Source organism: Dermochelys coriacea, chromosome 22 (genome assembly GCF_009764565.3).
Source record: "Dermochelys coriacea isolate rDerCor1 chromosome 22, rDerCor1.pri.v4, whole genome shotgun sequence".
Classification (NCBI taxonomy): Eukaryota; Metazoa; Chordata; order Testudines; family Dermochelyidae; genus Dermochelys; species Dermochelys coriacea.
In genome coordinates this window covers 7,868,304-7,894,846 of record NC_050089.1, presented here as the reverse complement: position 1 = coordinate 7,894,846, position 26,543 = coordinate 7,868,304, and the positions used below count along the sequence as shown (strand labels likewise).

General features: G+C 49.1%; 1 protein-coding gene and 1 long non-coding RNA gene across 6 annotated transcripts in view; one reads left to right on the top strand and one right to left on the bottom strand.

Annotated features, from left to right (window-relative positions):
- The window catches only part of LOC119846720 (opioid-binding protein/cell adhesion molecule homolog), a 703,383-nt gene extending 681,402 nt beyond the window's left edge, over positions 1–21,981 (top strand). For all 4 annotated transcript variants that reach the window (XM_038380749.2, XM_043500833.1, XM_038380746.2 and 1 more), the window contains one exon: positions 17,956–21,981. In XM_038380749.2, coding sequence (XP_038236677.1) covers positions 17,956–18,056 — 101 coding nt within the window. In that variant the 3' untranslated portion in view covers positions 18,057–21,981. The remainder of the gene's footprint in view (positions 1–17,955) is intronic.
- The window catches only part of LOC119846721, a 45,587-nt gene continuing 23,997 nt past the window's right edge, over positions 4,954–26,543 (bottom strand). Inside the window, exons 1-3 of one of the 2 annotated variants that reach the window (XR_005289956.2) lie at positions 20,502–20,568; positions 6,502–6,614; positions 4,954–5,229 (exon numbers count right to left, since the gene is read on the bottom strand). This is a non-coding gene — a long non-coding RNA (uncharacterized LOC119846721). Of the gene's footprint in view, positions 5,230–6,501; positions 6,615–20,501; positions 20,569–26,543 lie in introns of those variants that run through there. The other variant, XR_006276617.1, reaches the window with a different exon arrangement.

Sequence of the window (26,543 nt, the reverse complement as noted above, 5' to 3'; positions counted from 1 at the left end):
AACTAACTTCTGGGGGTGTGGCAGGGGCGTGTCGGGGGCGTGTCATGGTTCGAGGACACCTCTAGGCTGGAGGCGTGAGAGGGACGTGTCAGTCCAAGAAGCAACTAAATTCTGGGGGCATGTCAGAGGCGTGTCATGGTTCGAGGTTGCCTTAGCCTGCGGGCGTGAAAGGGGCGTGGCCGGGGGCATGTTAGGCCCATGACTCAACTAACTCTGAGGGTGTGGCGGGGGCGTGTCATGGTTCAAGGATGCCTCTAGCCTGGGGGGCGGGAGAGGGGTGTGGCGGGGGGTGTCAGGTGTGTCTCTTCTCTTGACGCATCTGACTTCTAGGGGTGTGGCGGGGGCGTGTCATGGTTCGAGGAATGCCTTTCGCCTGGGGCATGAGAGGGGCGTGGCAGGGGCGTGTCATGTTCGAGGATACCTCTAGCTTGGGGCGGAGATGGGCGTGTCAGGGGGGTGTCTGCGCTCGAAGCATCTGACCTCTGGGGGTGTGGCAAGGGTGTGTCGGGGGCGTGTCATGGTTCAAGGATGCCTCTAACCTGGGGGCGTGAGAGGGGCGTGGTGGGGGGCATGTCAGCCCACGAAGCAACTAACTTCTGAGGGTGTGGCGGGGGCGTGTCATGGTTCGAGGATGACTTTAGCCTGGGGCGTGAGAGGGGCATGGCGGGGGCGTGTCAGTCACGGTGCAGCTAACTTCTGGGGGTGTTTTGGGGGGGCGTATGGGGGGGCATGTCAGGGTTGTGGTTTGATATGCTTTTAGCCTGGGGGGCATGAGAGGGGCGTGGCGGGGGCGTGTCAGGGGTGTGTCTGCCCACGAAGCAGCTATCCTCTCGGCGTTGTGGCGGGGGCGTGTCGGAGGCGTGTAAGTGGTTCGAGGTTGTCTTTATCCTGGGGGCGTGAGAGGGGCGTGGCGGGGGCGTTAGCCCACGAAGCAACTAACATCTGGGGGTTGTGGCAGCGGCGTGTCGGGGACGTGTCATGGTTCGAGGATGCCTCTAGCCTGGGGGCGTGAGAGGGGTGTGGCGGGGGCGTGTCATGGTTCGAGAATGCCTCTAGCCTGGGGCTGAGAGAGGGGTGTGGCGGGGGGCGTGTCTGCCCACAAAGAATCTAACTTCTGGGGGTGTTGCGGGGGTGTGTTGAGGGCATGTCATGGTTCAAGGATGACTTAACCCTGACGTGAGTGGGGCGTGGCGAGCGCGTGTCTGTCCATGGAGCAGCTAACTTCTGGGGGTGTGGCGGGGGCGTGGCGGGGGCGTGTCATGGTTCGAGGATGCCTCTAGCCTGGGGGCGTGAGAGGGGGCGTGTCAGGGCTGTGTCTGCTCTCGAAGCATCTGACTTCTGGGGGTGTGTCGGGGGGTGTGTCGGGGGGCGTGTCATGGTTCAAGGATGCCTCTATCCTGGGGGCGTGAGAGGGGCGTGGTGGGGTATGTCAGCCCACGAAGCTACTAACTTCTGGGGTGTGGCGGGGGCGTGTCATGGTTCGAGAATGCCTCTAGCCTGGGGTGAGAGAGGGGTGTGGCGGGGGGGCGTGTCTGCCCACAAAGTATCTACCTTCTGGGGGTGTGGCGGGGGCGTGGCGGGGGCGTGTCATGGTTCGAGGATGCCTCTAGCCTGGGGGCGTGAGAGGGGCGTGTCAGCCCAAGAAACATCTAACTTCTGAGGGTGTGGCGGGGGGCGTGTCGGGGTGTGTCTGCCCACGAAGAACTAACCTCTGGGGGTGTGACGAGGGGGTGTCTGAGGTGTGTCATGGTTCGAGGTTGCTTTTAGCCTGGGGGCGTGAAAGGGGCGTGGCGGGGGCGTGTTAGCCCTCGACGCAACTAACTTCTGGGGTTGTGGCAGGGGCGTGTCGGGGGCGTGTCATGGTTCAAGGATGCCTCTAGCCTGGGGGCGGGAGAGGGGGTGGCGGGGGGCGGTCAGGTGTGTGTCTGCCCTTGACGCATCTGACTTCTGCGGGTGTGGCGGGGGTGTGTCATGGTTCGAGGACGCCTTTCGCCTGGGGCATGAGAGGGCGTGGCAGGGGCGTGTCCTGTTTCGAGGATACCTCTAGCCAGGGGCGTGAGAGGGGCGTGTCAGGGCTCGGTCTGCTCTCGAAGCATCTGACTTCTGGGGTGTGCGGGGTGTGTCGGGGGCGTGTCATGGTTCAAGGATGCCTCTATCCTGGGGGCGTGAGAGGGGCGTGGTGGGGGTATGTCAACCCACGAAGCTACTAACTTCTGGGGTGTGGCGGGGGCTGTGTCTGGTTCGAGAATGCCTCTAGCCTGGGGGTGAGAGAGGGGTGTGGCGGGGGGGCGTGTCTGCCACAAAGTATCTAACTTCTGGGGATGTGGCGGGGGCATGGCGGGGGCGTGTCATGGTTCGAGGATGCCTCTAGCCTGGGGGCGTGAGGGGGCGTGTCAGCCCAAGAAACATCTAACTTCTGAGGGTGTGTGGCGGGGGCGTGTCGGGGGTGCGTCTGCGCACGAAGTACCTAACCTCTGGGGGTGTGACGAGGGGGTGTCTGAGGTGTGTCATGGTTCGAGGTTGCTTTTAGCCTGGGGGCGTGAAAGGGGCGTGGCGGGGGCGTGTTAAGCCCTCGACGCAACTAACTTCTGGGGGTGTGGCAGGGGCGTGTCGGGGGCGTGTCATGGTTCGAGGACACCTCTAGCCTGGGGGTGAGAGAGGGGTGTGGCGGGGGGCGTGTCTGCCCACAAAGTATCTAACTTCTGGGGTGTGGCGGGGGCGTGGCGGGGGCGTGTCATGGTTCGAGGATGCCTCTAGCCTGGGGGCGTGGAGGGGCGTGTCAGCCCAAGAAACATCTAACTTCTGAGGGTGTGGCGGGGGCGTGTCGGGGGTGCGTCTGCGCACGAAGCACCTAACCTCTGGGGGTGTGACGAGGGGGTGTCTGAGGTGTGTCATGGTTCGAGGTTGCTTTTAGCCTGGGGCGTGAAAGGGGCGTGGCGGGGGCGTGTTAGCCTCGACGCAACTAACTTCTGGGGGTGTGGCAGGGGCGTGTCGGGGGCGTGTCATGGTTCGAGGACACCTCTAGGCTGCGGGGGCGTGAGAGGGACGTGTCAGTCCAAGAAGGAACTAAATTCTGGGGGCGTCTCAGAAGCGTGTCATGGTTCGAGGTTGCCTTTAGCCTGGGGGCGTGAAAGGGTGTGGCCGGGGGCGTGTTAACCCATGACTCAACTAACTTCTGGGGGTGGGCCGGGGCGTGTCGGGGGCGTGTCATGGTTCAAGGATGCCTCTCGCCTGGGGGCGGGAGAGGGGTGTGGCGGGGGCGTGTCAGGTGTGTGTCTTCCCTTGACGCATCTGACTTCTAGGGGTGTGGCGGGGGCGTGTCATGGTTCGAGGAGCCTTTCGCCTGGGGCATGAGGAGGGGCGTGGCAGGGGCGTGTCATGTTTCGAGGATACCTCTAGCTTGGGGGCGTGAGAGGGGCGTGTCAGGGGTGTGTCTGCGCTCGAAGCATCTGACTTCTGGGGGTGTGTCGGGGGTTGTGTCGGGGCGTGTCATGGTTCAAGGATGCCTCTAGCCTGGCGGCGTGAGTCGGGCGTGGGGGGGGTGTGTCAGCCCACGAAGCAACTAACTTCTGGGGGTGTGGCGGGGGCGTGTCATGGTTCGAGAATGCCTCTAGCCTGGGGGCGTGAGAGGGCGTGGTGGGGCTGTGTCAGCCCACAAAGCAGTTTACTTCTGGGGGTGTGGCGGGGGCGTGTCAGGGTTGTGGTTTGATGATGCCTTTAGCCTGGGGGGTGTGAGAGGGGCGTGTCAGGGGTGTGTCTGCCCACAAAGTATCTAACTTCTGGGCGTGTGGCAGGGTGTGTTGGGGCCATGTCATGGTTCAAGGGTGACTTTACCCTGGGGGGCGTGAGAGGGGTGTGGCGAGAGTGTGTCTGTCCACGGAACAGCTAACTTCTGGGGGTGTGGCAGGGCGTGTTGGGGACGTCATGGTTCGAGGATGCCTCTAGCCTGGGGGCGTGAGAGGGTCGTGTCGGGGTGTGTCTGCCCACAAAGCATCTACCCTCTGGGGGGTGGGGTGGGGGGCGTGTCGTGTTTCGAGGATGCCTTTAGCCTGGGGGCATGAAAGGGGCGTGTGTGTCCACGGAGCAGCTAACTTCTCGGAGTGTGTCATGGTGCGAGGATGCCTGTAACCTGGGTTGGCTTGAGAGCAGCGTGGCGAGAATTGTCAGGGTGGATTGCCCATGAAGCATCTAAATTCTGGGGGTGTGGCGGGGGCGTGTCAGGGGCATCATGTTTTGAGGATGTCTTAGGCTGGTGGCGTGAGAGTGGTGTGGCGGGGGGCGTGTCAGAGCATGTCGATGTTGTAGGATTCCCTTAGCCTGGGGGTGTGAGAGGGTGGTGTCATGGTCGAGATGCCTTTAGGCAGGGGGTGTGAAAAGGGCGTGGCGGGGGCTGTCAGCCCACGAAGTAACTAACTTCTGGGGGGTGTGGCGGGGGCGTCATGGTTCGAGGGCCTTTTGCCTGGGGTGTGGCAGGGGGCATGTCAGAGGGCATGTTGAGGTTCGAGGAGTCCTTTAGCGGGGGTGTGTGACAGGGGCATGGCGGGGGGCATGCCAGTCAACTAAGCAACTTTAGCCTGATGCCTTTAGCCTGAGGGCATGTGAGGCTTGATGCCTTTAGGCTGGGGAGGCGTGTCAGAGTTGTGGTTCGACGATGCCTTTAGCCTGGGGGGCGTGGCAGGGGCCTTTCTGGCTTGTTGTTCGAGGATGCCTTTATCGCGGGGGCGTCAGGGGCGTGTCAGGGTTCTGGTTCGAGGATGTTTAGAGGCTGCGCTGAGCTGTGGTCAATGCTGGCCTTTCATGACCAGTAGCCTCTACCGTTTGCATACAGTGCAGGATCGCGCCTCTTTGCGCATAGTCTAGGAACAAGCCCCGACACTTTGTGGTTTTGAAACTGGACAGCGCCAGGCAGTGTAGTAGGATATGCTGGAATAGTGGCTTCAGGAAGATAAAGTCTCACATTGTGATCTTAGTCTGGAGCAAGGCAACTTTTAATACATATTAGAAATCAACCAATTTTATCATAGAAGGCAGCTGGGCCCATCACCTCCGGCAGGGCCTCAGCAGCATGAAGCACTGCAAACGTCTCTTCCCTCGCGCAGTTTTGCTACCTGGAACCCTACTTGCCTCTTCTCCACCACCAGGGTGCAAAGCAGGCTCTGCTGGCTTCAGGACTTTGATGGCAGAAGCGTTGTACGATGGGAGTGGACGAGGAAGACGCTTTGAGATGAACTGTGGAAAGAACAAGGCATTCGCTGATTTTCCTTTACTGAAGGCTGGGGGCCAGAACTCACATTCTGGAGCAGCAAAGGGGGAAAGCCATTCCTTATCTTCCACCCCCCAACACTCAGGTTAGAAGGGTGTGGTGGCCCAGTATTGGGGCAAGATGGCCCCACACCTCAGCAGCTGCCAGGCATCTTCCCCCTAGGGCAGCCTGCTCCCAAAGGGAGTCTGGCAATCGGCCAGGGGGAAGAAGAGAGTGGCTGCAGGAGGGCAGATAACGCAGTAGCTGCTGAGACAAAGCAGTCTGTTAGGAGGAAGACTCAGCTGGGAGACTGGGAGCCCTGACCCCTCGTGCTCGTCCCCTCCCCTTCTCCATGACTGGGGGAACAACTGGACTCTGGGAGCGAGCTGGGAATCTCTCCCTGAGCCCACTGGGGCTCTGAACCTGTGCAATCAGAAGACTGGATTGGGCCATGCCCCAAACTGAAGGGAAGGGAGGAAGGGCCATGGGGAGGGCCTAGGTCCTCCTACCCTCCCCTCTTGCCTCTGGCACCCGACAGATCCTGCAGGATTCCGGGGCAGGCATGAACTGCGCTTGCCCCCCAGGACTACCCTCACATTGCCTAGAAGAGCTGCCCCAAACTCTGGAGCAGCCTGGACCACAGACTCCCCCTCTCTAGAACTTGCATAGAAAGAAGGGATAGATCCTCTTTGCATTTCCCCCCTCAGCGTTGAGCTCCTTTGCAGTTCATAAAGTTATAGGGCCAGTTACACCAGAGTGAGGGAAATGAAAACGTTCTTATTGGCTAGCACTCCCCACCCACCTTAGCACAGGTGGAAAATGAGACACGCGATCAATAGAGGCCTAGGTTTACAAAACCAGCTGCTACAAAGCGACATTAAAAAAAAAAATCCCATCTCGTAAACCTTTGCAGAAAACCGAGAGTCTAGAAAGTTGTGAATAAAGGCACGAGATAGACAGGAACAATAGAGGAGGTTACTGAGCCACAGCTAATCAGATTTCAGCAGCCAAGATAAAGGAGCAGGGGAGAACATGAGATTGGGTAAAAATAAACAAGATGCAGCAGAATGAAGACGGCTGCAAACTGTGAGTAAGATCAAGTGGAACAGGCGGCAGTATTAATCTGTAATCTGAAAAACAGCAAGTGCAGCTAGAAGCTGCAGCAGGAGAGAAAAACAAAACAGAACCCCCCATCTCTTGACCCAAAAGGAATATCCCCCCCCCAAAGTAATACTAAAGCAGCGTCTGATCCATCTTACTGCGTAAACTGGAGTAAGAAACACCGCCAAGGCAGATTATTCTTGACCAGAGAGGAAGGAAGAAAAATAGCAGAAGCTTCCACAGTGCGGGTCTTGTGGCATTCGTAACACTGCTGCAAGGGGGGAAAAAAATCAGGTTGAAATATCAATTCATATTGTGTCTCCACTCAAGTCCAGCTGTTTGTGGAACGAAAGAAAATGATTTGAATAAAACCCAAAAGCTTGAGTTAACCCACTAGCTTGAGTTTTCCCTCCACACAAAGAAAAGTTAAGAGCATAATGGGCTGTTCGGGTTGTTTGTTTTCTGTGTCTTGGTTGTGTTTGTACCTTTCAAACCCCTCAGGATAAGGGAGATGAGACAAGGGCAACAGCGTCGCACTAAATACATTCAGACTCTGAAGAGTCCCGGGTGGTGGGAGGGGGAGAGAAAACGGTGATTTTTTTCCTTTACCATTTAAAAGCCAAAGACAACTGTAGTGAGCTGTGCCTCAGGCATGGCTGGAATGAGACACACGTATCATGCTCTGGGAAAGTTATTGTCATCACCTTTTTTCAGGAAAGTAAGGCAGTAGGTTCTAGCTCAGGGGAGGGCAGACTTTTTGGCCCAAGGGCCACATCTGGGTGGGGAAATTGCATGCAGGGCCATGAATGTAGGGCTGGGGCAGGGGTTGGGGTACAGGAGGGAGCGTGGTGTGCAGGAAGGGGCTCAGGGCAACAGGTTGGGGTGCAGGAAGGGGCTTAGGGCAGGGAGTTGGGATGCAGGAGGGGTGAGGGCTCCTGACTGGGGCCGCTTACCTGGAGTGACTCCGGGGTGGCAATGGCGCGCAGTGGGGCTAAGGTTGGCTCCCTGGCTGCCCTGGCCCTGTGCCACTCTGGCACCCACGTCCCTACAGCCTCTGGGGAAGAGGGGTGGGGGTGCAGGACAGAGGGCTCCGCACCTTGCCCTCGCCTGCGGGTACCTCCCACAAAGCTCCCATTGGCCCACAGTTCCCCCTTCCTGGCCAATGTGAAATGTGGGGGGGCGGTGCCTGCAGGCAAGGGCAGCGCAGGGAGCCCTCTGCCCCCGCCCCGCAGGAATGTGATGCCATCCGCTTTCTGGGAGTGGTGCAGGGCCCGTGGCGCTACTGGGGTGGCAATCCCACGGGCCGGACCCAAAGCCCTGACAGGCTGGATCCAGCCTGTGAGCCATAGTTTTGCCCACCCCTGTTCTAGCTGTAGGTTTTTGAGTGAGATCAGCTGGCCAAAAGAAAGTACCCTGCATTACAATCCATTCTGAATTTCAGGGGGGCACAAGAGGGTTAAGGGAATGTACAACAACATCTCATTCATCTCTTTAAACTCCAACTTTCTGGTGCTAGCTAGAGATTGGTGTGAATCACAGCATGAGTCTGATCCTCCCAAACTATGGGAAAGTATGGACCCACATCCAACGTCATGACTCAGGGCTCTGTTGGGAGTCAAACTAACATCAAATGGAGGCCCCTCTAGCCCAGTGGTTCTCAAACTGTGAGTCGGGACCTCTTTAATGGGATCGCCAAGTCTGGCATTAGACTTGCTGGGGCTCAGGGCTGAAGCTGAACGCAAGGTAGCAGGATCAGGCTTCGGCTTCAGCCCTGGGTAGCCGGGGCTCACATTACAAGCCCCCAGCCCAGGACTGAAGCCCTCAGGCTTTGGCTTTGCCCTCCCCTGCCCAACCTGGGTGGTCTCAGTCTTTGATCCCCCCTTCCTGGGGTCATGCAGTAATTTTTGTTATCAGAAGGGGTTCAGGGTGCAATGAAGTTTGAGAAACCCCTGCTCTAGCCAATGGATATGAAACCAACACTTTGCAAATCTTGCTTATCGCTATTATAAGCTCATGGCCTTTACAGTGATTGCAGGACACTCCCTGGACTTTGGGGGTGCTTCAGATTCCAACCTGACTCTAAAGGTTCTGGCTCATACGTAGCCTGAGCAAAACCAGTCCCTTTCTAAACACAGACTCTCAAACAGCACACTGGCTTCATCTGGTAAATTGGTGAATCATATTGAAAGTGCCTTGAATTCAAACTGAAACGTGGGAGGGAAAACCACTTTCAATCAAAAATGGTTAAGCAAATTATTGCCAAGGGATTTCTTTCCACTCTGTAGCAAGAACTCTGAAGAGCCTTCCATTTCCTTCCCAAATACATTTTCACATCTCCCGATTTAGTACGGAGGAGTGGAGTGAATCAGTCCCTTCCTTTTTCTAGCTGACAGCAGTGCAATCAGTTACATTTTCTGAAACCTGCAAAATGTCAACATATTAGAAAAATATGCAGACATTTCACATTTCATTTCTGATGAGTGTTTCTCCCCCCCTTTCCCAAATCATTGCCATCTGGTTATTAGTCCTAACGTTCTGAGTTCTGACGCCGTCAATTCGACGTTTGCTAAAGTCAGCAGAGGCTTGGAGATTTTGCAGCTTGGCAGTGTCTCGGTCTTTATTGTGATGATCCCATGGAATTAGCTTTTCTGAGAGAGCATTACAAGTCACAGCACTATATCATGCACCAACTCTACGCGATTTTAAAATACAAAACCAAACAAGCACCGATTGCACTCCCCCCCGCAAATAATTTTAATTGCTCTACGAAGATCGTCTGGTAGATGCCTGGAAACACAATACCACAGTCTGTTGTAATTAAGGAAAATAAAGTTCTGTTTGAAATGAAAACAATTTGGCGAGGCTGGTTTTGCACTGCAGGAAAACAGGTTTGTGTTCCTGAACAAGTAGAGCGACGCATCAGCTAATTAGATCCCCTCACTCCATTATTTTTACTTTTTTTTTGCCATTACGATGGTTGTTATGCTTTGCCTTAGAATTAATGAGGTTAGGCTGTGCACATTGTGTTTATTTTCAGTTCAGATCACAGCCAAGTGTGAGAGATTTCAGTAATGTGTAATTATAATTAACAAGTCTTCTTTTAAAGGGGGAAAGGGCCCTTTTTTTTTTGTTGCAGTTTTTTCTGACTGCACTGAGAGAAAAGAGGAGCTGTTCCAATGGGAGTCTAACCTGGAATCAGGGTTTGGGGTTACAGCCGAATAAGAGATTGATGACTGAAATTTTGTTCCCCACATGGCAAACATCTTGTGAACTCAGCTGAAGTCCCAAGTTTTCCGTCAACTTGGGACAAATCTGGAAAATATGACTTAGAACCACAGAGGTGGCTTTCAGTTTGGGATTCAAATCTGAAACTCCATGGGACTTCAGAGGGGTTTTGACCAAAGGCTTTGCTTTGGCCCATCTGTAGTATCAAGAGGGTGCAGGGTGATCTTGAGATGTCCAGCCCAATAACAGCTACGAGACATGGATGTGCATTATTTCTGTCCTGGGTACCAGACACCCTCTGTGTAGAAGGGGTCCATACAAGGTTTCACTTAAGCTTTAAACCATGAGAGTTACGCCATGCACAGGTCTCATGCAAGCCCTTGAAAAGGGGCGAATTTCTCTCTTAACATTTAGAGGCCATCAGCATGGTTATAAGCCATCTAAGTTTGCTAAATATGATCCAGGCAAGAGGTTCCCCCTCTCTCTGTACCTGGAGGCGTGAGTATGTCCCGCTGCAATTTGGGCAGCTGGTGAACAACAGTGAACAGTTCCTGCTAATCTAAACAAGCATGGACAAATATTTCCTTTGGGTGCATTTACGATAAAAAAAAAAGTCCTGCCAAGCGGCCACTGAAACCCTTGGTGCCATAAAGCCGAAGGGTACTCTCTATAACACACCCACACTGCTGCCATATGCAGTTTATAGGCCACTGACTTCAATCAGTTAAACCAAACTAGAGAGAGAAGGATGAAAGCTAAGTTTGGAATGTAAACCCCCTCTCCCCCCACTGCCCAGTCGCTGCTCCATTGGGTGAGTGACCTAGGCGCTCCCACTAATTTGAGAAAAACAAGTTCCTTGAACAGATGGCCTAGATTTCCCTCCATGCATGCAAGACAAATCCAAGGAGAGCAGACTGCACTTGTAGCATCAGATGGTTATTAAACTCGCCCTTTGCCTGTCATAAAGTCATGTTCCACTCAGGCTCTCTTAGAATAATCGGCTCCTTTAAGAGGTTTGTCTTCCAGCATTGCTGCCAGCAGAAACCGCTATGGAGCACCGTCACGTTTGTCAACCTGTTTTCAGACTCATCTCCCACTGAAAATTGTCTGTCTGGCTGAGTAATCCCTCTTCTCACCCCCTGCACACACACAAATTGACCTTACAAATTCCCAAACAGCTTTATGTCTTCTTTATTGGCCTTTCTCTGCATGGCTCCTTATTTTTTTCCCCTGTAGTTATTTTTCTTTATGTCCTTCCCTGCTTTCTCTTTACTCTGTACACGTAGCCTTTATTGTGCCTTTGCCTTTTCAATTTTATTTTTGTCCTTCACACCCCATTTTCCTGGTTTCACATGAGACCCTGGGGTATATACTGTACCTTCCCAAGGCTGAAGATCACAGGTGCAGAACATATGTTACTTTGTGCTGTGCAGGAATGATACATTTGACTTCTACCCAGTATGGTCTTTTCTACATATTGGAGAATTGTAGCATTCTGGGTAACTGCACTCATTCTAAAGGCGGCTTTGGACTGTTGACGTTAGCCCCACTTCAAGCGGGTCCAAATAAGGTTTGCTCTTAGCTTGTGACATTACAGTGCTGGCATAGACAAGAAGCACCGGAAAACTAGCTAGCATGTTCTGCTGATTCCTGACACGCCGCTGTGGGCAGGGCACTTGCACGGCTTAGCTGCACCGCTAGGCGGGAATAATGCAAATGGAAGAGAACCGCTAGTTTATTGCTGTTTATTATCTGTATTACAGTATCAGTTAGGAGTCCAAACTAATTAAATCAGTGCCCTGTTGTGCAAGGCGCTATATAAACGCACAATAAGAGACAGTCCCTGCCCCAAAGAACTTACATTTTGATTCGAAAATTGGGACAAGGGCAGGTGGGGAAACTGAGGCACAGAACAGTGAAATGGCTTGCCCCAGGTCACAAAGTAGGTCAGTGGCAGAGCCAGGAACAGAACCTGACTCCTATTACAACATCCTATCCACTAGATCATGTTGCCTTTCCCCATTACATACTAGCAGCCCTAGCATTTCCATTATATTGTATCATTCCCCGGTGTAGACAAGGCCTGTGTCTCGCAGTTTAGGGCCTGATACTGCAGTGTTGACTGAAGTCACTGGGAATTTTGCCCACTGAGACAGGAGCCAGTTAAGCTTCTTCAAGGCAAACCTTAGTTTAAGGCTGTTTTCATTAGGGTAGCTAGCTCAACCTACTTCATTCAGATTAATATAAGTAGGCCACTTTGGATCGACTGTCTCTTTAGACATTTTTGTTGTGCCCATCACCATAGCGCCTGGGCAGCAATAACACTCTGCCCTCCTAGTGTGCCTTCCATTGGACAATCTCTATGTGCTTCATGCAGCTTAATGAGGCTCCCCTCCCCTCCTGCCGGCCTCAGGCCGACAAAGCAGGCCGAAAGTCATTCAGCCTTTTATTTGATCAATGCTTTAAATCAATTGCTCCAGCTATAATTACATTTAACAATATTTTGATGCTGCTCTTTGCGTTTCCCTTAGAGATTAAACACACCTGTGCACATAGCACATGGGAGCAGACAGAGTCCACACGGAGCTCTGCGTGTCTGTGCATGGAAGAGGAGCAGCTTTGGGTTTCTCTTTCAGTAGGAGCCAGAGAGCTTGATTTGAAAACATCCTGGCGTGACTAACCGGGGCGGTGTTAGTTACAATTCCAGAATTGCTTAAAATGAAAAGACATCAAGGTACTCGGACTGAGCTCCTCTAAATTTGAAATGTGAATATTGTCCTCCCCTGTGCTGTTGGCTTCCTTCTCCAGCTAGCCTAGAGAGGCAGAGTGGTTAAGTAATCTGAGCAGGGCGCAGGGAGAAGTCACAATTCTTGGATAGAGCGGGCAAATTTTTTGGTTTACTAGCAATTGCAGGGAAGGGGGTTGTTTTAGCGCAACCCGAAAATAAAAGTTTGCAAAATTTTGGGTTATTAGACAAGTCAGAAAAAAAATCCATCTGGGATTGGAACAAAAACATTTTGGCTAGATTTCAAATAATTTTTAATATGCAGGTCAATGCCTCAGTTGGCCTACCTAAAATAGGGATAATTCTTACTTTAGTCTGCCAGCCAGAGTAAAAGCATTTTATTAATGAGTCAGGGTAACCAATCAGCTAGAAAAAATTCATTACTATCACATATCAAAAAAATAATAAAATCTCAAAAGGGACATAACTCAAGAAACATAGTCCTAACTTTGACCAAACTGACAGAAAGCTTCTAAATACAATTGCTAATGCAACTATATACTCAACAGAGTACTATGTACGGAAAGTTTGGGAAATATTTAGCCCCAGGTGGTATATTTTATGCATTTTCCTGTACTTTTTGCCTTCCGTTAAAGCAAAAGCCTGTAGTCACATGACAGCATGAGCTTGTCTGTACCAGATAATACATCAAAATGTGTGTCATTATTTGTAGAATGGACTGATCTGAGAAAAAAAATTCTGTCTCCTATTTTATGAACATTGTCTACTGACCTAGGATTCCTGCACCAGCAACTAATGTTAATACAGCACAATCAATGATGAAATATTTCAAGATATGTTCCATTCTCAGGTCCAAGACTGGACATGTGTCATTTATGATGAAACAACCTATTGCAAAGCACAGTTGATTAAAGGGAGGAATGAAAACTAATTTGATAGGGACCACCTTGAGGTGGGAGTCATGCACTGTACACTGAATTTCATGGGCAATATAGGCAATAATGCAGGAAAGTGGGTTTGAAAACATTTTGTGGAAGCCAATGTCTATGGTGCTTCAGTCATCAGCCATGCTCCAAGAGGGAAAGCATATAACCATGGCGTCAGAATCCACAACATTATAAATGAAGCATGAATTGCTTGAAATGGATGACAGCTCGTGGTTCCATGAATAATGGTGTTCTCCCAGAAGGTGAGAAGACACATATCTTGGAGAAAGGTCAATTGTACAGTGATGCATTTGAAGGAGTAGAGTAGGCACACAGAGAAAACAGAGTGGAAGCACAGAATGCTCTGGCAGACTTAAGGAATAGCACCCAATCACTCCACCAGGTCATGGACACTTACGTTACCCCAGAAAAAAAACTTCATAATCATTTCTGTTCTGGGAAAACTATGTCATGGATTTCTCCCAACTACTATGGATACTCAGCAGCCAAGAGAGATGATGACAAGTCCATGGAGCTAGAGACATTTGCAGAGATGATTCCACTTACTTTCAGTGGTCATGTGAACGATGCTAGACGGAGTTCTGTAAATGTAGCAGAATCCAGACTTCTAGAGGCAGAGAAGCCAGCAATATATCATGTCCTAGTTGTTTCTCAGCATACCTGACTGCCAAACCCTTCAGTGGTGGATGGCATGACATGTCAGTTGAGCAATCACCTCAGCAAGAACTGTGGAAAGCATCAGCATCTTTGCACAAAAGATAAGACTCTGACCAAGTACTAACTGGCTGCAGGTTTTAAAGCAGCTGTAACAGCTGTGACAAAACAATGTGTGGAGTGCAGCCTTCAGCAACAGATCTCCACAAAGCAGCTATCACAAAGCGCATGGCTAAAGATGAAATGTCTGTCCAAGAATGACAATTCTTTTAGCACTGAACCTGGAACAAGCCCAGATAACAGAAAGCCACTTGTGAACACTATGGCCCCATCTGAAATTGCAGAAAGTTAGGTTTCAGAGTAGCAGCCGTGTTAGTCTGTATTCGCAAAAAGAAAAGGAGTACTTGTGGCACCTTAGAGACTAACAAATTTATTTGAGCATAAGCTTTCGTGAGCTACAGCTCACGTCATCGGATGCATTTGGTGCAGAAGTTAGTGCATGATCAGAGAGAACGGCACACAAGAAATGAAGCAGTTCATATCCAAGAGGTTGCAAAGGGGTGAGGCAGAGGTCTTGATCCCATAAAAAGGCACAATCCCAAATCATTTTGTAATCTCAACAAACAATCGGATAAGAGAAGAAGCAGACAGCACAAGCAATAACTACTGATTGTCAGATCTTCAGCAAGCTGACCATTATTGCCCAATCCGGAGATGTTGCTATCCAAGGTTGAAGTATGTCCTATTTCCCCTCTGCCGGAACATGAGGCAGATCACAAGGACAAGGAACATGCAGATTCACGCATGTTCTTACACATTGCTGATGCGATGCAAACACTTGGCGTGAACAGGGCGCTAATGTGGAGCTTGGAATCAGATGCTGCATTGATGTGCTCAAGTTATTGCTCTATTCTTGGGGCAGATGAATTCTATTTCAGAACTGGTGTTGGACCAAAGAAGAGAGGCATTCCCATGCACAGAGTAGCTGGGAATGGACATGTGCCTTATACTGCCAAACATTCACGCTGTCAGTGGATGTGATGCTACTTCAGCTTTCAGAGGCAGGGGGAAAAGAGATGACTGAAGACAGCAGCTGACCTCCAGAGAAGCGGACAGAGAAGGAATTTAGAGCTCCCTATCCCAAGCAGCAGGAGCGTAGGGGAAGAGGAGCTCCAGAAAGCCCCTCACACACCCAGATCCACAGAGCGACTTAGAAGTGACAATATCAGCAGTGCCATCCCTGCTTTTTAGATGCCTAGAAAAATAATTGGAACAAGGAGATTCCCAAAGCCTGAGTTGGGCACTCAGGCTCCCTCTTCAATGAAAGGGGAGAGACAGGTACCTAAGAACAGGATCCATAAAAGCCAGCAGGGAGCTGCCTGAGCTAGCCACTGGGAGACAGCGACGAGAGAGATTCTGCTTAGCCCTGCCTCTTTTGGGGAGTTCAGCGCCTATCTCAGCCTGAGATCCACTGCCAGGAACCCCCTCTCCTGGAGTCAGGTGACTTCGGTGCCCCAACCATTTCTTGTGAGATTGTGAGGTACCGGCTTTACACCCCGCAAAACAGCCGAGGGCAGAGAGGGAAAGAGTTGGAGGCCTCTGGTGTAACCTTTAGCCCAGTGGTTAGGGTCATCACCTGTGATGTGCGGGGTTCTGTTTCAGTTTCACCCTCTGTCAGATGAGGAGAAGGCCTTTAAAGAAAGGTCTCCTACACTCCCTGTCTACTCCAGGGGTTAGGATACTCACACGGGCTGAGGGAGATGCGGGTACGAATTCCCCCTCTGCCCATTAAAAGCAGGTTTGAACAGGTATCTCCTGCAACCCAGGTTAACGCCCTAACCTTGGGGGTTACCACGATGGGGGGCTCCCTCACTCTTGCCTGTTGAAGCTGGTCCACTTCAGTTACGTATTAATTGGCCCAAAAGGGACAAAGAAACAAGAGCCCTCCGAAGGCTCACGGTTTGGGTACTCCCCGTGGGATGTGCTGGTTTGAATCCAGTCTGCTTGCTGAGAAGGGATTTCAACTTTGATCTCTTACAACTTAAGTGAATGTCCTAAGTGCTGGGCTAGGAGCCCCTGCCTGTTTGAAATGGGGTTTCTCCGTCTTCGAAGGGAGAAAGTCAAATCAATGTATGGTTACTGACAATATCCCCCGGTATGAAGGGGAATGACATTAAAATGATCAGGGGGAGCTTGCGGTAGTTGTCAGTTTGCAGTTTGCCTGTGTGCCTTGGTCGTTTATCCATATTTAATTAGGCTAGTGCCATTAGGCTAGTTAAACAACAACTGAGAGCTGTGTGTTCATGTATGGGGGGGAATAGAGCCCACTAGAGAACAGAGCTACAAGAGTGTAGAGCATTTAAGAGCAGTTACAGCATAAAGAGCTCCAGATGGGAGGAGTTAAGCGCAGCTGCTTTCTTTTCTGTGGCTCCAGTCAATCAGGGTTACTCTAAAATTGTGATTAATTAATCAAACAGCATGGTGCTTTCCTGGTGTCTTTAGTCTCTAGCAATTCCACTGGGGGTGTAGTCGGGGGGACGGTCTGTTTGGAGAGAGTGCTGCTTTCTGCTCAGATTTGATGCTATATCCAGAGCTTTTGGAAAGCTGTGCAAAATACAGAGAGATATATTCTGGAACTGTGAGCAAATGATACTATCAGAGGCAGTGCGGTCTAGGGAGTTTTGCGGGGGTAAAGTGGGGCCATACTCTTTTTGCAGCAATACGGTGTTCCAGAGAAAGCACTTACGGGGATGCAGAGCATTTACGCTAGCTTGCAAAGCGCCGTGGAGCAGGCTGCAGGGTTTGTTTTTTTTATATGTGCCAACGTATAGGCAGCTTGATTGTGGTGAGTCTCAAACCCACAGACGGATGGCAATAGCTTGAGCTGCAGGCTCTCGGCGTAAGCTCTCTTTACACAGCTCTGACAATGTACCTCAGTTCTGATCTGCCGCCACCCCCGCTTTCCCACATCTCTCTGCTAACACACTCCAACCCTCGTCCCTACTTTCCCACACAGCTCTGTGGAGGCACCTTCATCCTGACCCGCAGCCACCCACCCCTGCTATCCAATCCTGGGACCCAGTGTGGCGGTTGTGTGGGAGGTATCTAAGCTGAGACTCATCAAAGATGATTCAACTCAATCTTACTTACAGGACCTAAATGGAACGACACCAGTGAAAGCCATGTCACTTACAGTCTGGTTCCCCTGATCCTAAGGCTAGTAGTGTCTTTACCACATGATCGCTGACAGATGCAGGATATAAGAGGACACCAGTGGACCATGCTGCATATGACAGTACTGCAGCTTGGCCCCCAGTGGTCTGCACAGGGCATGCAAGCTGCAGACAGGAAGGTGGCTATTTTTTATCTCTAGGGTCAGGCAGTGCCACCTGTCGACAACTCCACAAGGCTCCCCGAAAGGAACTCCTCTTCCTCCCTGGTCCTTTGAGATCCTTTGGGCCAAACGCTCCCTCCTGGCACGGGAGGGGAGCATGGAAGGAGGAGTCGCTGGCTCTCTGACCCCAAGGAAGCCCCCCCAGGAGTCCTCCACGGCTCTGCAGAGGGGGACGGAGGTCACTCACTCTGCCTAATACAAACAGATTCTCAAATTGTGCCGCATGGACCTGATGGGTCACAGCAGCATCCCTTCAGGCGGGCAGCACAGTGAGACCTTGGGGACCTGAGCAGAACAAGGATGGAGAACTGGCTGTCTAGGAGTGATTCTTTTCTCCTCGGGAGTGGTTCGTGGACTGAAAGTAATGGTTGAGGATCCCCCCAGCCCCGGCAAACCCTGGCTTAGCGGGGCTGCAAGCAATAAGTGAGAGAAAGGAAACTCTGGCTTTGGACAAAGGCAGGGAGGAAAAGACCTGCTGTGTTTTTTAGCTGAGATATGCCTGAGCCATGGACCTCAGATCTAGACGTCCCCAAAGTTCGGGCTTCCCTCTGGGACCCATCTCACCTAGAAGTCAATGGACCAGTTGATTTCCTTCTCCCTCCAGCTGGTGGTAATAAACCTTTCTCTCTTTCTCTCCCTTGTCCAGGCCCTGGAGCAGTGCATGACAGCAGTAACGCAGCTTCCAGAGCAGTGGCCTGCCTCTGGCTATCGGGCACCCTCCTCGCTCACTTCCTCATCAAGTTTTGATAAGAAAGCAAAGGGTCCTCGGAGGCGACACCTGGCTTCTCCCATACCACAGACTTTACTCTCTACACTGCGGGGGCAACAACCAGTTTTACCACTTGAACGTACTACCGGGTGGGGATGGGAGAGGGGAAGGGGGAAAAGGGTTCAGACCGCCTGTTGGGGGATAAGTCATGGGCGTTTCCCAAAGCGAATCACTTCTTCTACCCCGGCCCCGCCCTCAACCCTATTTATAAACCTATCCTAACGTTAAGCGTGTCTCGGCCGAACCTGTTCAAATTGCCCCCGGAGATGTGTCTTGGTTTGAGGGACGACACACAGTGGAAGTCAAAATGAGTCAAACTGTCCTATTACCTATTATCTCTGTCTCTCTTAAGCAAAAGGATTGTTCTTTCTACTTGTTAACACTGTACATACCTGTTCATGTTGATAAGTGTCCTATTACACTCGGGCTTCACCTGGCATCCATCTGGAGGGATGTTTTAATAAATCCACCCCCTGCTCCCCCGCCAACACCTGGGCTCTTGCAACAACTGCAGTAAGTGGCGGCTGTGAATGGCCATAGTGATAGTGCATTTGAACACTGACAAAGGATTTGAGATCTCTTGGAGTGCAGAAAGGGAAAAGCTAGGGGACACTGTTCTCCCCTCTTGCTAAAACTGATGGCTGAGGGGCTAATACAAACAGATAAATAGACAAAATGGTGAGTCATCCATCTCCTCATCAATCAAGTAATCATGGAGCCATTCTATCCTCCATCTATCCTATTCATTCATCCATCTAATTAGCTATCCATCTGGCTTTCTATCTCACCATCTCTTTAATGTATTTATCAATTTATCAATGTAATTATCTGTGCTTCTATCCAAATCTCTCTTTCTCTGCTCTTCATCCATCATCAGCGTAATCATCTCTATTGAGTCACCTATTATCTAGCCAAGTTTCTATCACGCTCCCTCCATCCATTTAGTTCTTTCTATTTGTCTGTTCATCTACCTGTTACAGTGGAGGATACTGAGAAATTTCACAATATTACATTTATACTGTGGTAGAACAGAACTATTGGCCAATAAAGCTGAGCAATATTTGGCCATTTGGGCACGTCTCTGACAATTCAAAGCACGATAATGCAGTAAAAATCCTTCACTTAGCTCCCCCCTCCAAAGAAAAAATAGAGATCCGTTTTCTCCTACTTCCCCAAATATATACTCTCTTTAAAGTAAGCAACACCCCTCACTCCACCCCAATGCTGGTCATGATCTTTTGCCTTTAAGAACCAATGTTTTATATCTGCTAACAGGTGCTTGTACTGCTGTTTTTCCCATGGGGATGCATCCAGTTTCTTTAAGAAAAGTCCTACTTATCATTAGTTATGGCAATTCCAAACAAGATGTTCACTACCCGTCTGGGAGAGCCAGACGCAATCTGGCTATCACCTGACTGGCACTTCTACACTCACTCCCTTTCCCAGCCCAATCCTCATTTGCTCTGTTAGGAATCCATCCAGTCAGAAGCTGACGGAGGCCAATTATTTGCTAGTGTGTTGACATCACTCTTGTATTTGTTTGGGAACCTCTTATGAGCAGAGGGTACTTGAATAACTGCCTTAATTTCTAAGCACTTGATTAACTCAACACTGAAAACAGATGGGAAAGAGGAAGGGAAGAGAAAAAACAACCACCCCTCCCACAAACCTACAGTCACATGGTTTCCTGTTTCTCAGCTGCTTCTGTAGGAGCGTTTTACAGAGGAATGTCAGGCAGCTGTTTCCAAAATGGAGCAGCAGCATCAGATCTTTATTTTTTAGACTGTGGATGTTTACTTTGAAAGTTCCGATTGATTCTTTCCCAAGTTCTTTGGTTCGGTTTAGGCCTTATTCGAATGAAACATGGCACCTTCTTGGAAGCCTAATGGCAGTAAGGGAGGAATCTGCATTGCTTAAATGTCTTTGAATGTACTTTTTTTTTTTAAATTAAAAATACTACCAGCTTTCTGGGTCACTGCTAAGGCCTAACAGGGCTAGAGGACTGCAGCATTCCCAGACCAAATTGCAGCCTGCATGACAGTCATTTCAATCAACGCCCCAGACCGGATTGGGCTGCACAGCATGACCTGGATCACTAGAGCGAATCAAGTGGCTCTTACACAGACCTGCCAAGTAGAAACCTCTTTGCTTTTTCTGATCCCATGAGACACAGACACTATTTCCCAGGTAGGAAGTAAAAGGACACCTTGATTCGTTTGGTTATTTTTGTTGTTGTTGTTTTGTTTTTTTTCTTTTACGACTGTGGCCATCTGACTGACTGCAGGCACTACCAATGGTGCCAGGCGTGGTGGTCTGAATGCAGTAAGCAAAAACAGCAGTAAGGAAGTATACGACCTACCATACTGAGCTGCCAACAGCCATGTGTCGAGGACACAAAGATGAACTTGTGGAGAGGGAGTTACCTGTGCTGGTTTCCAATAGGATCTAGGTATTTTAGTCAGAAGGTCAAGGATGTGCCTCATCAGATCTGTCAATAAATGCAAAACATGAATGATTTTAAAAAAGTCTGAAAAAAACGTATACAAGACAAAACATTTGCATGCTATATTCCCAAAATGGAGGGGGATATTCTTTTGAGTTAATGCATGTGAAAAAAAAAATCCAGCACAGCTGAGTTCTTGAATATATACGCTTGCTTTCCCATTGATTTTTCCTTCCATGAGGGAAGGTTTGAGTACGAAGAGCAATGTGTCTGGATTTCGCCATCACCCCCTCTGTTTTACGGCTCTGACAAAAAATCTAACAGTGCCCTCCCACTCTTTCATCTGGATAAAAAACATCATGAAGCTGCTGAACGTTGATTAATCTGTGCAAGAACCCTCCTGCAACAGGTCCACGTGGAACCTCGTTCATTGTTAAAAACATACAAAGGTATCTTATTATTTTAAACCCTACATATACACGCTGGCTCCACTGGGTTATTAGGTGGAATGCTGGCAAAGAACTAAAACAATTGACGTTCACATTTATATCTAGTTCAACCACAAGTTGTAGGGCTAGCAGCTGGGATCACTGGGTGTAATCGAAGCCCTATGTCACACAGGAGGATAGATTAGATGATCATAACAGTCCCTTAAAATCTATCAATTGGTACTGAAAAATGTTGTCGGCATATGAATACCAAAAATTGCAGCAGATGCCTTTAAGTGTCAGAGCAGGGCATCAAACAGAGAGTTTTAAGTGCTTAATCGTGCCGTAACTCTGCTGAGGCTGAGGGAGGAGAGCTGCTGGAAAAGTGGTCTCTGAGAGGGGTCAGCTAGTATAGCTACTCTTACACAGATGCCTCTTCTCTTCCTGCCCGCTATCGTCATCAGAGAGACGATAAGTCAACAAGCCACACACACGCACGCTGCCTTTAAGAAGAGAGAGGTACAAGTGGAATCTAGTGGAAGGAATAAAAGACCCTAAACAAAACAACATTTCAAAGCCCATTGGGGCATCCATATCTTTCAAGACTTCCAAGGTCATGTGAACTGAAGTGCTGGTGGTAAATGTTAAGTGCCTGGTACATGGTTGTTTGCAAGTCTTTTTTCCTGGTGTGCAGGAGAAATGCCACAAATGTAAGAGTTGGTCTCCAAGTTCTGTTGCTGTGGTAGAGTTCTCTTGGGCAAGGGCAGAAAAAACATTTTCACTTCAGCATCTAAAGTGCCCTGCAAATTTAACTCAAGCTTTGGCAAAATTTCCATATTCCCAATGCAGCAAGCAAGTTCTAAGCTCTCAACTCTGTATCCCAGATGCCGCATCTCTCTGCACAAGTTTCATGTGAGGAAGACATTATGGGTAGGTGTGTAGCAAGCCAGAGCACAGGAAGTCGTAGAAAGGTCCTGTTTCAGGACGTATTACATTGACTTAAAATAAATCTAATAAACCATGCAATAGAAACACACACAGACACACACACACAAAAGCAATTGCTGCAGATGATTCACCTGGAAAACTTCTAAGATGTTTACACCCCTGGTGGTCCCAAGTGGAGCTGCATGAAAAATACCAAGTTACGCTTGACAAGGAGCGAGATTATTTTCCCCCGTCAAAGGGAAAAGCAACAATAAATAACAACAAAAACCAACGATTTTCCTGAATGTGACTCCAGGTTTCTTATTTCTGGAAACCAGAGAAAAAATAAACAGCAGGCCACAAGGTGAAGCTGAAAAAAAAAATTAATTTGGGGCAAAAAATGTGATTTTCCTCTCCTCTTCATTCCCCACCGACAGCAAGAGGGTTTAGTTTTTGCACAGCCCTAGTTTTGAAAACCTTCAAGTGCAATTTCCTCCCCCACAAAGACAGGAACGTTTAAGTAGCCACAGGACACCTTTATAAGAGGTGGGTGGTAGATCAGAGAAAAGAGTTTCCAAATAACGTTAAGATGGAAAAAAATCCTATTTAAAAGGAAACAGAGTCCATTCTTCCCTTACAGGAGAAAAACAAAACAACATAGTACAGGTAAAAGCTGTGCCAAAAAATAGACAACCAACATACATTGTCTTTTTAGTCGTCAACGCTTTGGAACAGAGGCCAAGTGATATTCAACCAATGCACATTGCCCTTCAGATAGTCAATACTTTGGTACTAAGGCCAAATTTAATCAATGTACTTCAGATATTGAACATGCTGGGTCCAAGGCTAAGTGAAATGGAGTTGATCAGACTTTTTTGGAAGATGGCAACCACACGCCCAGATCTCTGCATTACTATAAAGGGATCCTTTAGGCTCTCCAAGACCCACGGCTTCAAGACCAAATTCTTCCTGCAACCATGGGTAGTTAGCATCAAGAACGGGAAAACCTCTAACCTAGTCCCCTCTGATCCACACGGTTAGTTCTTTTGGCAGAGGAAACTAAAAAGAATGGCTAGCAGGGAACATTTTTTTTTAAGCATTCAAGTTTCTTGTGACACGTGAAGTGCAGTTGTGAGGACCATGTTGGGTGTATGAAACCATTAACTGTCCAGTTCAGAGTCCTTCTCTTTGCTAGGTTTAAAAAATTCTATGACTTATCAATGGTGCAGTTCTACTAGCTGTGTAAAAGGCTATGGTTGTGCACATTTTACTCACAATTATCCTAAAAAAACAACAAAAAACAAAAATAAATAATTTTCTGTATTCAAACGCTTTAAAGAAAAACCAACCAACCAACCAACCAACCATCAGATTGTTACAAAAAAGCAAACTTTATTTTCCTGTCAGCCTTCTAGGGTTACTTTCATTTGATTATATTTCTTAAAGCAATGAAGTCAAGTCTTGATTTTCCGTCAATAATTGTATTAAAAAGGGTGATACTACCTGAATTTTGTGCATGTTACATTGTAGTTGTAACCTTTTCTAATTCAGAAAGAATAAGAGATGGTTGTGATTGTGCAGTGTATCAATAAAGTTTGAAGAAATTTGTACCGGGGGGGAGGGGTTATTTGGGACCCCACCCACACAGCACTACTGTATGGGACTCCATGGGGGGTTCTAGTAATGCAGAGGTCCCCACCAGTGGTGAAATTCAACCTGGCCTTAATTTGGAAAAGCGTCCCTATTTTTGCCAAACACAAGCAAAACACTTAAGCATGTGCTTAGGTTGAAGTCACTAGGACTTCAGCACATGCTTGAAATTAAACATGTGCGAAAGTGCTTTGCTGAATAGAGATGGAACTATGCACAAACTTAAGCACTTTCCTTAATGGGAGCTTTGTGCACAGAACCAGCACAAGGCCTAGGTGTGCTCCTTAAACCATACATAGCCATTGTATTGGTCCCGTCTGCACGCGGGTTCATTTCACCTGGTATTCATAGCAGCACTGGTACTTAAGGCTCTTGTGACTGGCACTCTAAGCTTCCCTCTCCCCTCCACCTTCAGCCTCTGTCCTGATCCCTCTTCCATTCTGCTTGCACCCTGTCAGGCCTGGGCACTGGGGCAGCCATGAGTTCCAGTGGTGACCACACCTTGCAGAGCCAGATGAGATTGGTATCTCTGGGATCTAAATAAACTGGCCCGGCAGACAGAGAGGTGAAGAGGCACCATATACAAATATGGAGGGCAGTGCTTCTATGCAAAAGCCAGGCCTCCTCTTCAAGACAGACGCAGGGTCAGAACCAAAATGTGACAGCTACTCGCCAACCGGAAGAGCATGTTAAATGAACTGTTGAGATCTCAGTTGCCTGAAAACCCTTTCTATCAGCATCCCTCTATAATTATCTTACTATCTAACCACCCTGCTTTCCTCCATATCTGTCTGTCAATCCTCCAACTCCTCACTTCTTCACTCACCCCCTTATTTCTCTCTTCCCCCATCCAACAAGTTAACCACCCACCCATCTATCAGCACTGACTTAGAAAGCCCCCCATTTATCCCTGCCACACTCCATCTATTCTCTTGCCTACTTATCAATGATTCATGTAACTATTTAATTCTACATCATCTAGCCACTCACCAGCCAACATGCACACCCATTAGTCTCCTCTCCCATTTATCTTATCCCCTGAACATGTTTTCATCCAATCTACCTGTCTAATGTAACCATCTACACACATATATCCCTCCATCCATTTATTTAACCATCCATCCCCCAACCTTCATCTATCAATGCATCCAGCGTCTCCAAACTAGCCTTTGCAGGCACATACCTATTTTCAGAGCCACTTCAACGTAATGAAAATCTTTGCCCTTATCTCTCTCTAATGTTCAACTGGGGAAGCTTTATCCAGTTGTTCTTTAAGCACAGCAGTTAAGCGATCCGATGCATTTTCTTTATCTTGTCCAGAAATACATGCTATTAAAAAAAAAAACAGAAAAAAACAACAGAAATGCCTTTGGAGCTGTAATAGTATTAAAGATGTTTCTGTCTCTATCAAGACATATCAACCTGGGACTGAGGGGAAATAAATAGAGAGCAAAGAAGCAGAGCAGAAACAAGATGGTTTACCCTTCCTAGCACTATGCACCATTCTGTCCCTTTAAAAAGCATCCTTTCCTAACCTGCAGGGTGAATCAACATTGAAACAACATTGAGACCCTGAACAAAAAGACCCTCCTTCTAAACACAGAGGACAGATTTTTTTTAAAGGGCCAGGGCAGTGATTTGTCATGCCACACATTTCCTCAGAAGTGGGTGAGGTGGCTGTTCTCAAGCCCTTTACTAAGAATTTATGTAAAGTTGAACAGTCTTCCCCGAGTGAAGTGAATGCAAGAGGTAATATTCAACAGGGATCATCACATGAGAGGGTGTAATGAGGAAGGCACAGTGGAGTTCTGCACTGGCTGCCTAGCTATCTCCATCTCAAGTCCTACAAGATTCAAAAGAGCTCAGCGTTTCAGACTGTCGATAATGAGGGCTGAGCTCCTTTGAAAAATCTGGCCCACTGTGCATTTGGCCCCGATTCTGCAATCTGATCCACATACGGAGCCCCAATTAGTGTGTGCAAGATCCTGCCTCGCCCTAGTGTCTGGGGGAGCCACTGGCGGAAAATAAAAGACAGCTCCTCTGATGAAGAAACAATATACATGAAGTAAGCCTAGCACACAAGCCTTTCCGTCACCACAGCTCCACCAGGAGGAGCGCTAGCATTGACCGGACACTGGTGGTTGCAGGCCACTTTATCACTATCTTGTCTAGAGCTGCTCTACGCATGCCTCGGTGACACAGTGTTTCGAACACTGGTACGATCGCAGCGCGAGTGCTCCCACTAGTACCACTACAGCGGCTGCAACGGGGGGGTGATGCTAAGAAAGAAATGCCTGAATAGTCCAGCCCAGAGTGTTTCCATTTTAGGGCCCAATCTCACACTCCTTTTTCATGGAGAGTAAGTTTTGCGGGAGCAAGGAGAACCGGAGGAGGAGTGCCCCAATTTACAGACCTCACAAAGGCAATGGGAGTCCGTTTTGTGACCCAGCTTTTAGCCGTAACAGTGTGCATTCACATTTTGTCCCCTGCAGAGTGCTCCGTCTGGGCTGGAGCAGTGCAGGGACTATTGTTCACCCAACATCTCCATTGGGGCAAACGTTGTCCTTCTCCAAGCACGCTTGCTGCCGCTTTTTTCCAGCAAGAGACAGAAAATCCCACACTCTACTCTAACCAGCAACAACCGCCTAACCCTGAGTACGCCAGGCCCTATCTTACCATTGCTTCTTAGGCAAAAGTACCCAGGTGACCAAAACACTGTTCTGGTGGTGGCATCTCAGTGCACAGCTGATTAAGCCAAAAGTTGCCCATCAACAAAAGGCTTCTGTCTACACTTTCAACAGTGACTAGTGATTTTGGATTCCCTACCTGAGATACCTTATTTTCATGGAGTGGAGGCTCAGCAATTTCTAGAAATCAGGCCCTTTTAAAGGTGTCTCAAACGGGCCCCAAAATCCCCAGTCCCTCTTGAATATAGGCCCCTTCAGATGGGAACTCTCCAGTGCTTATAAACTCGGCCACAACCCAGGTCTCCACTAGGCAAGCTACTATAATTAAGA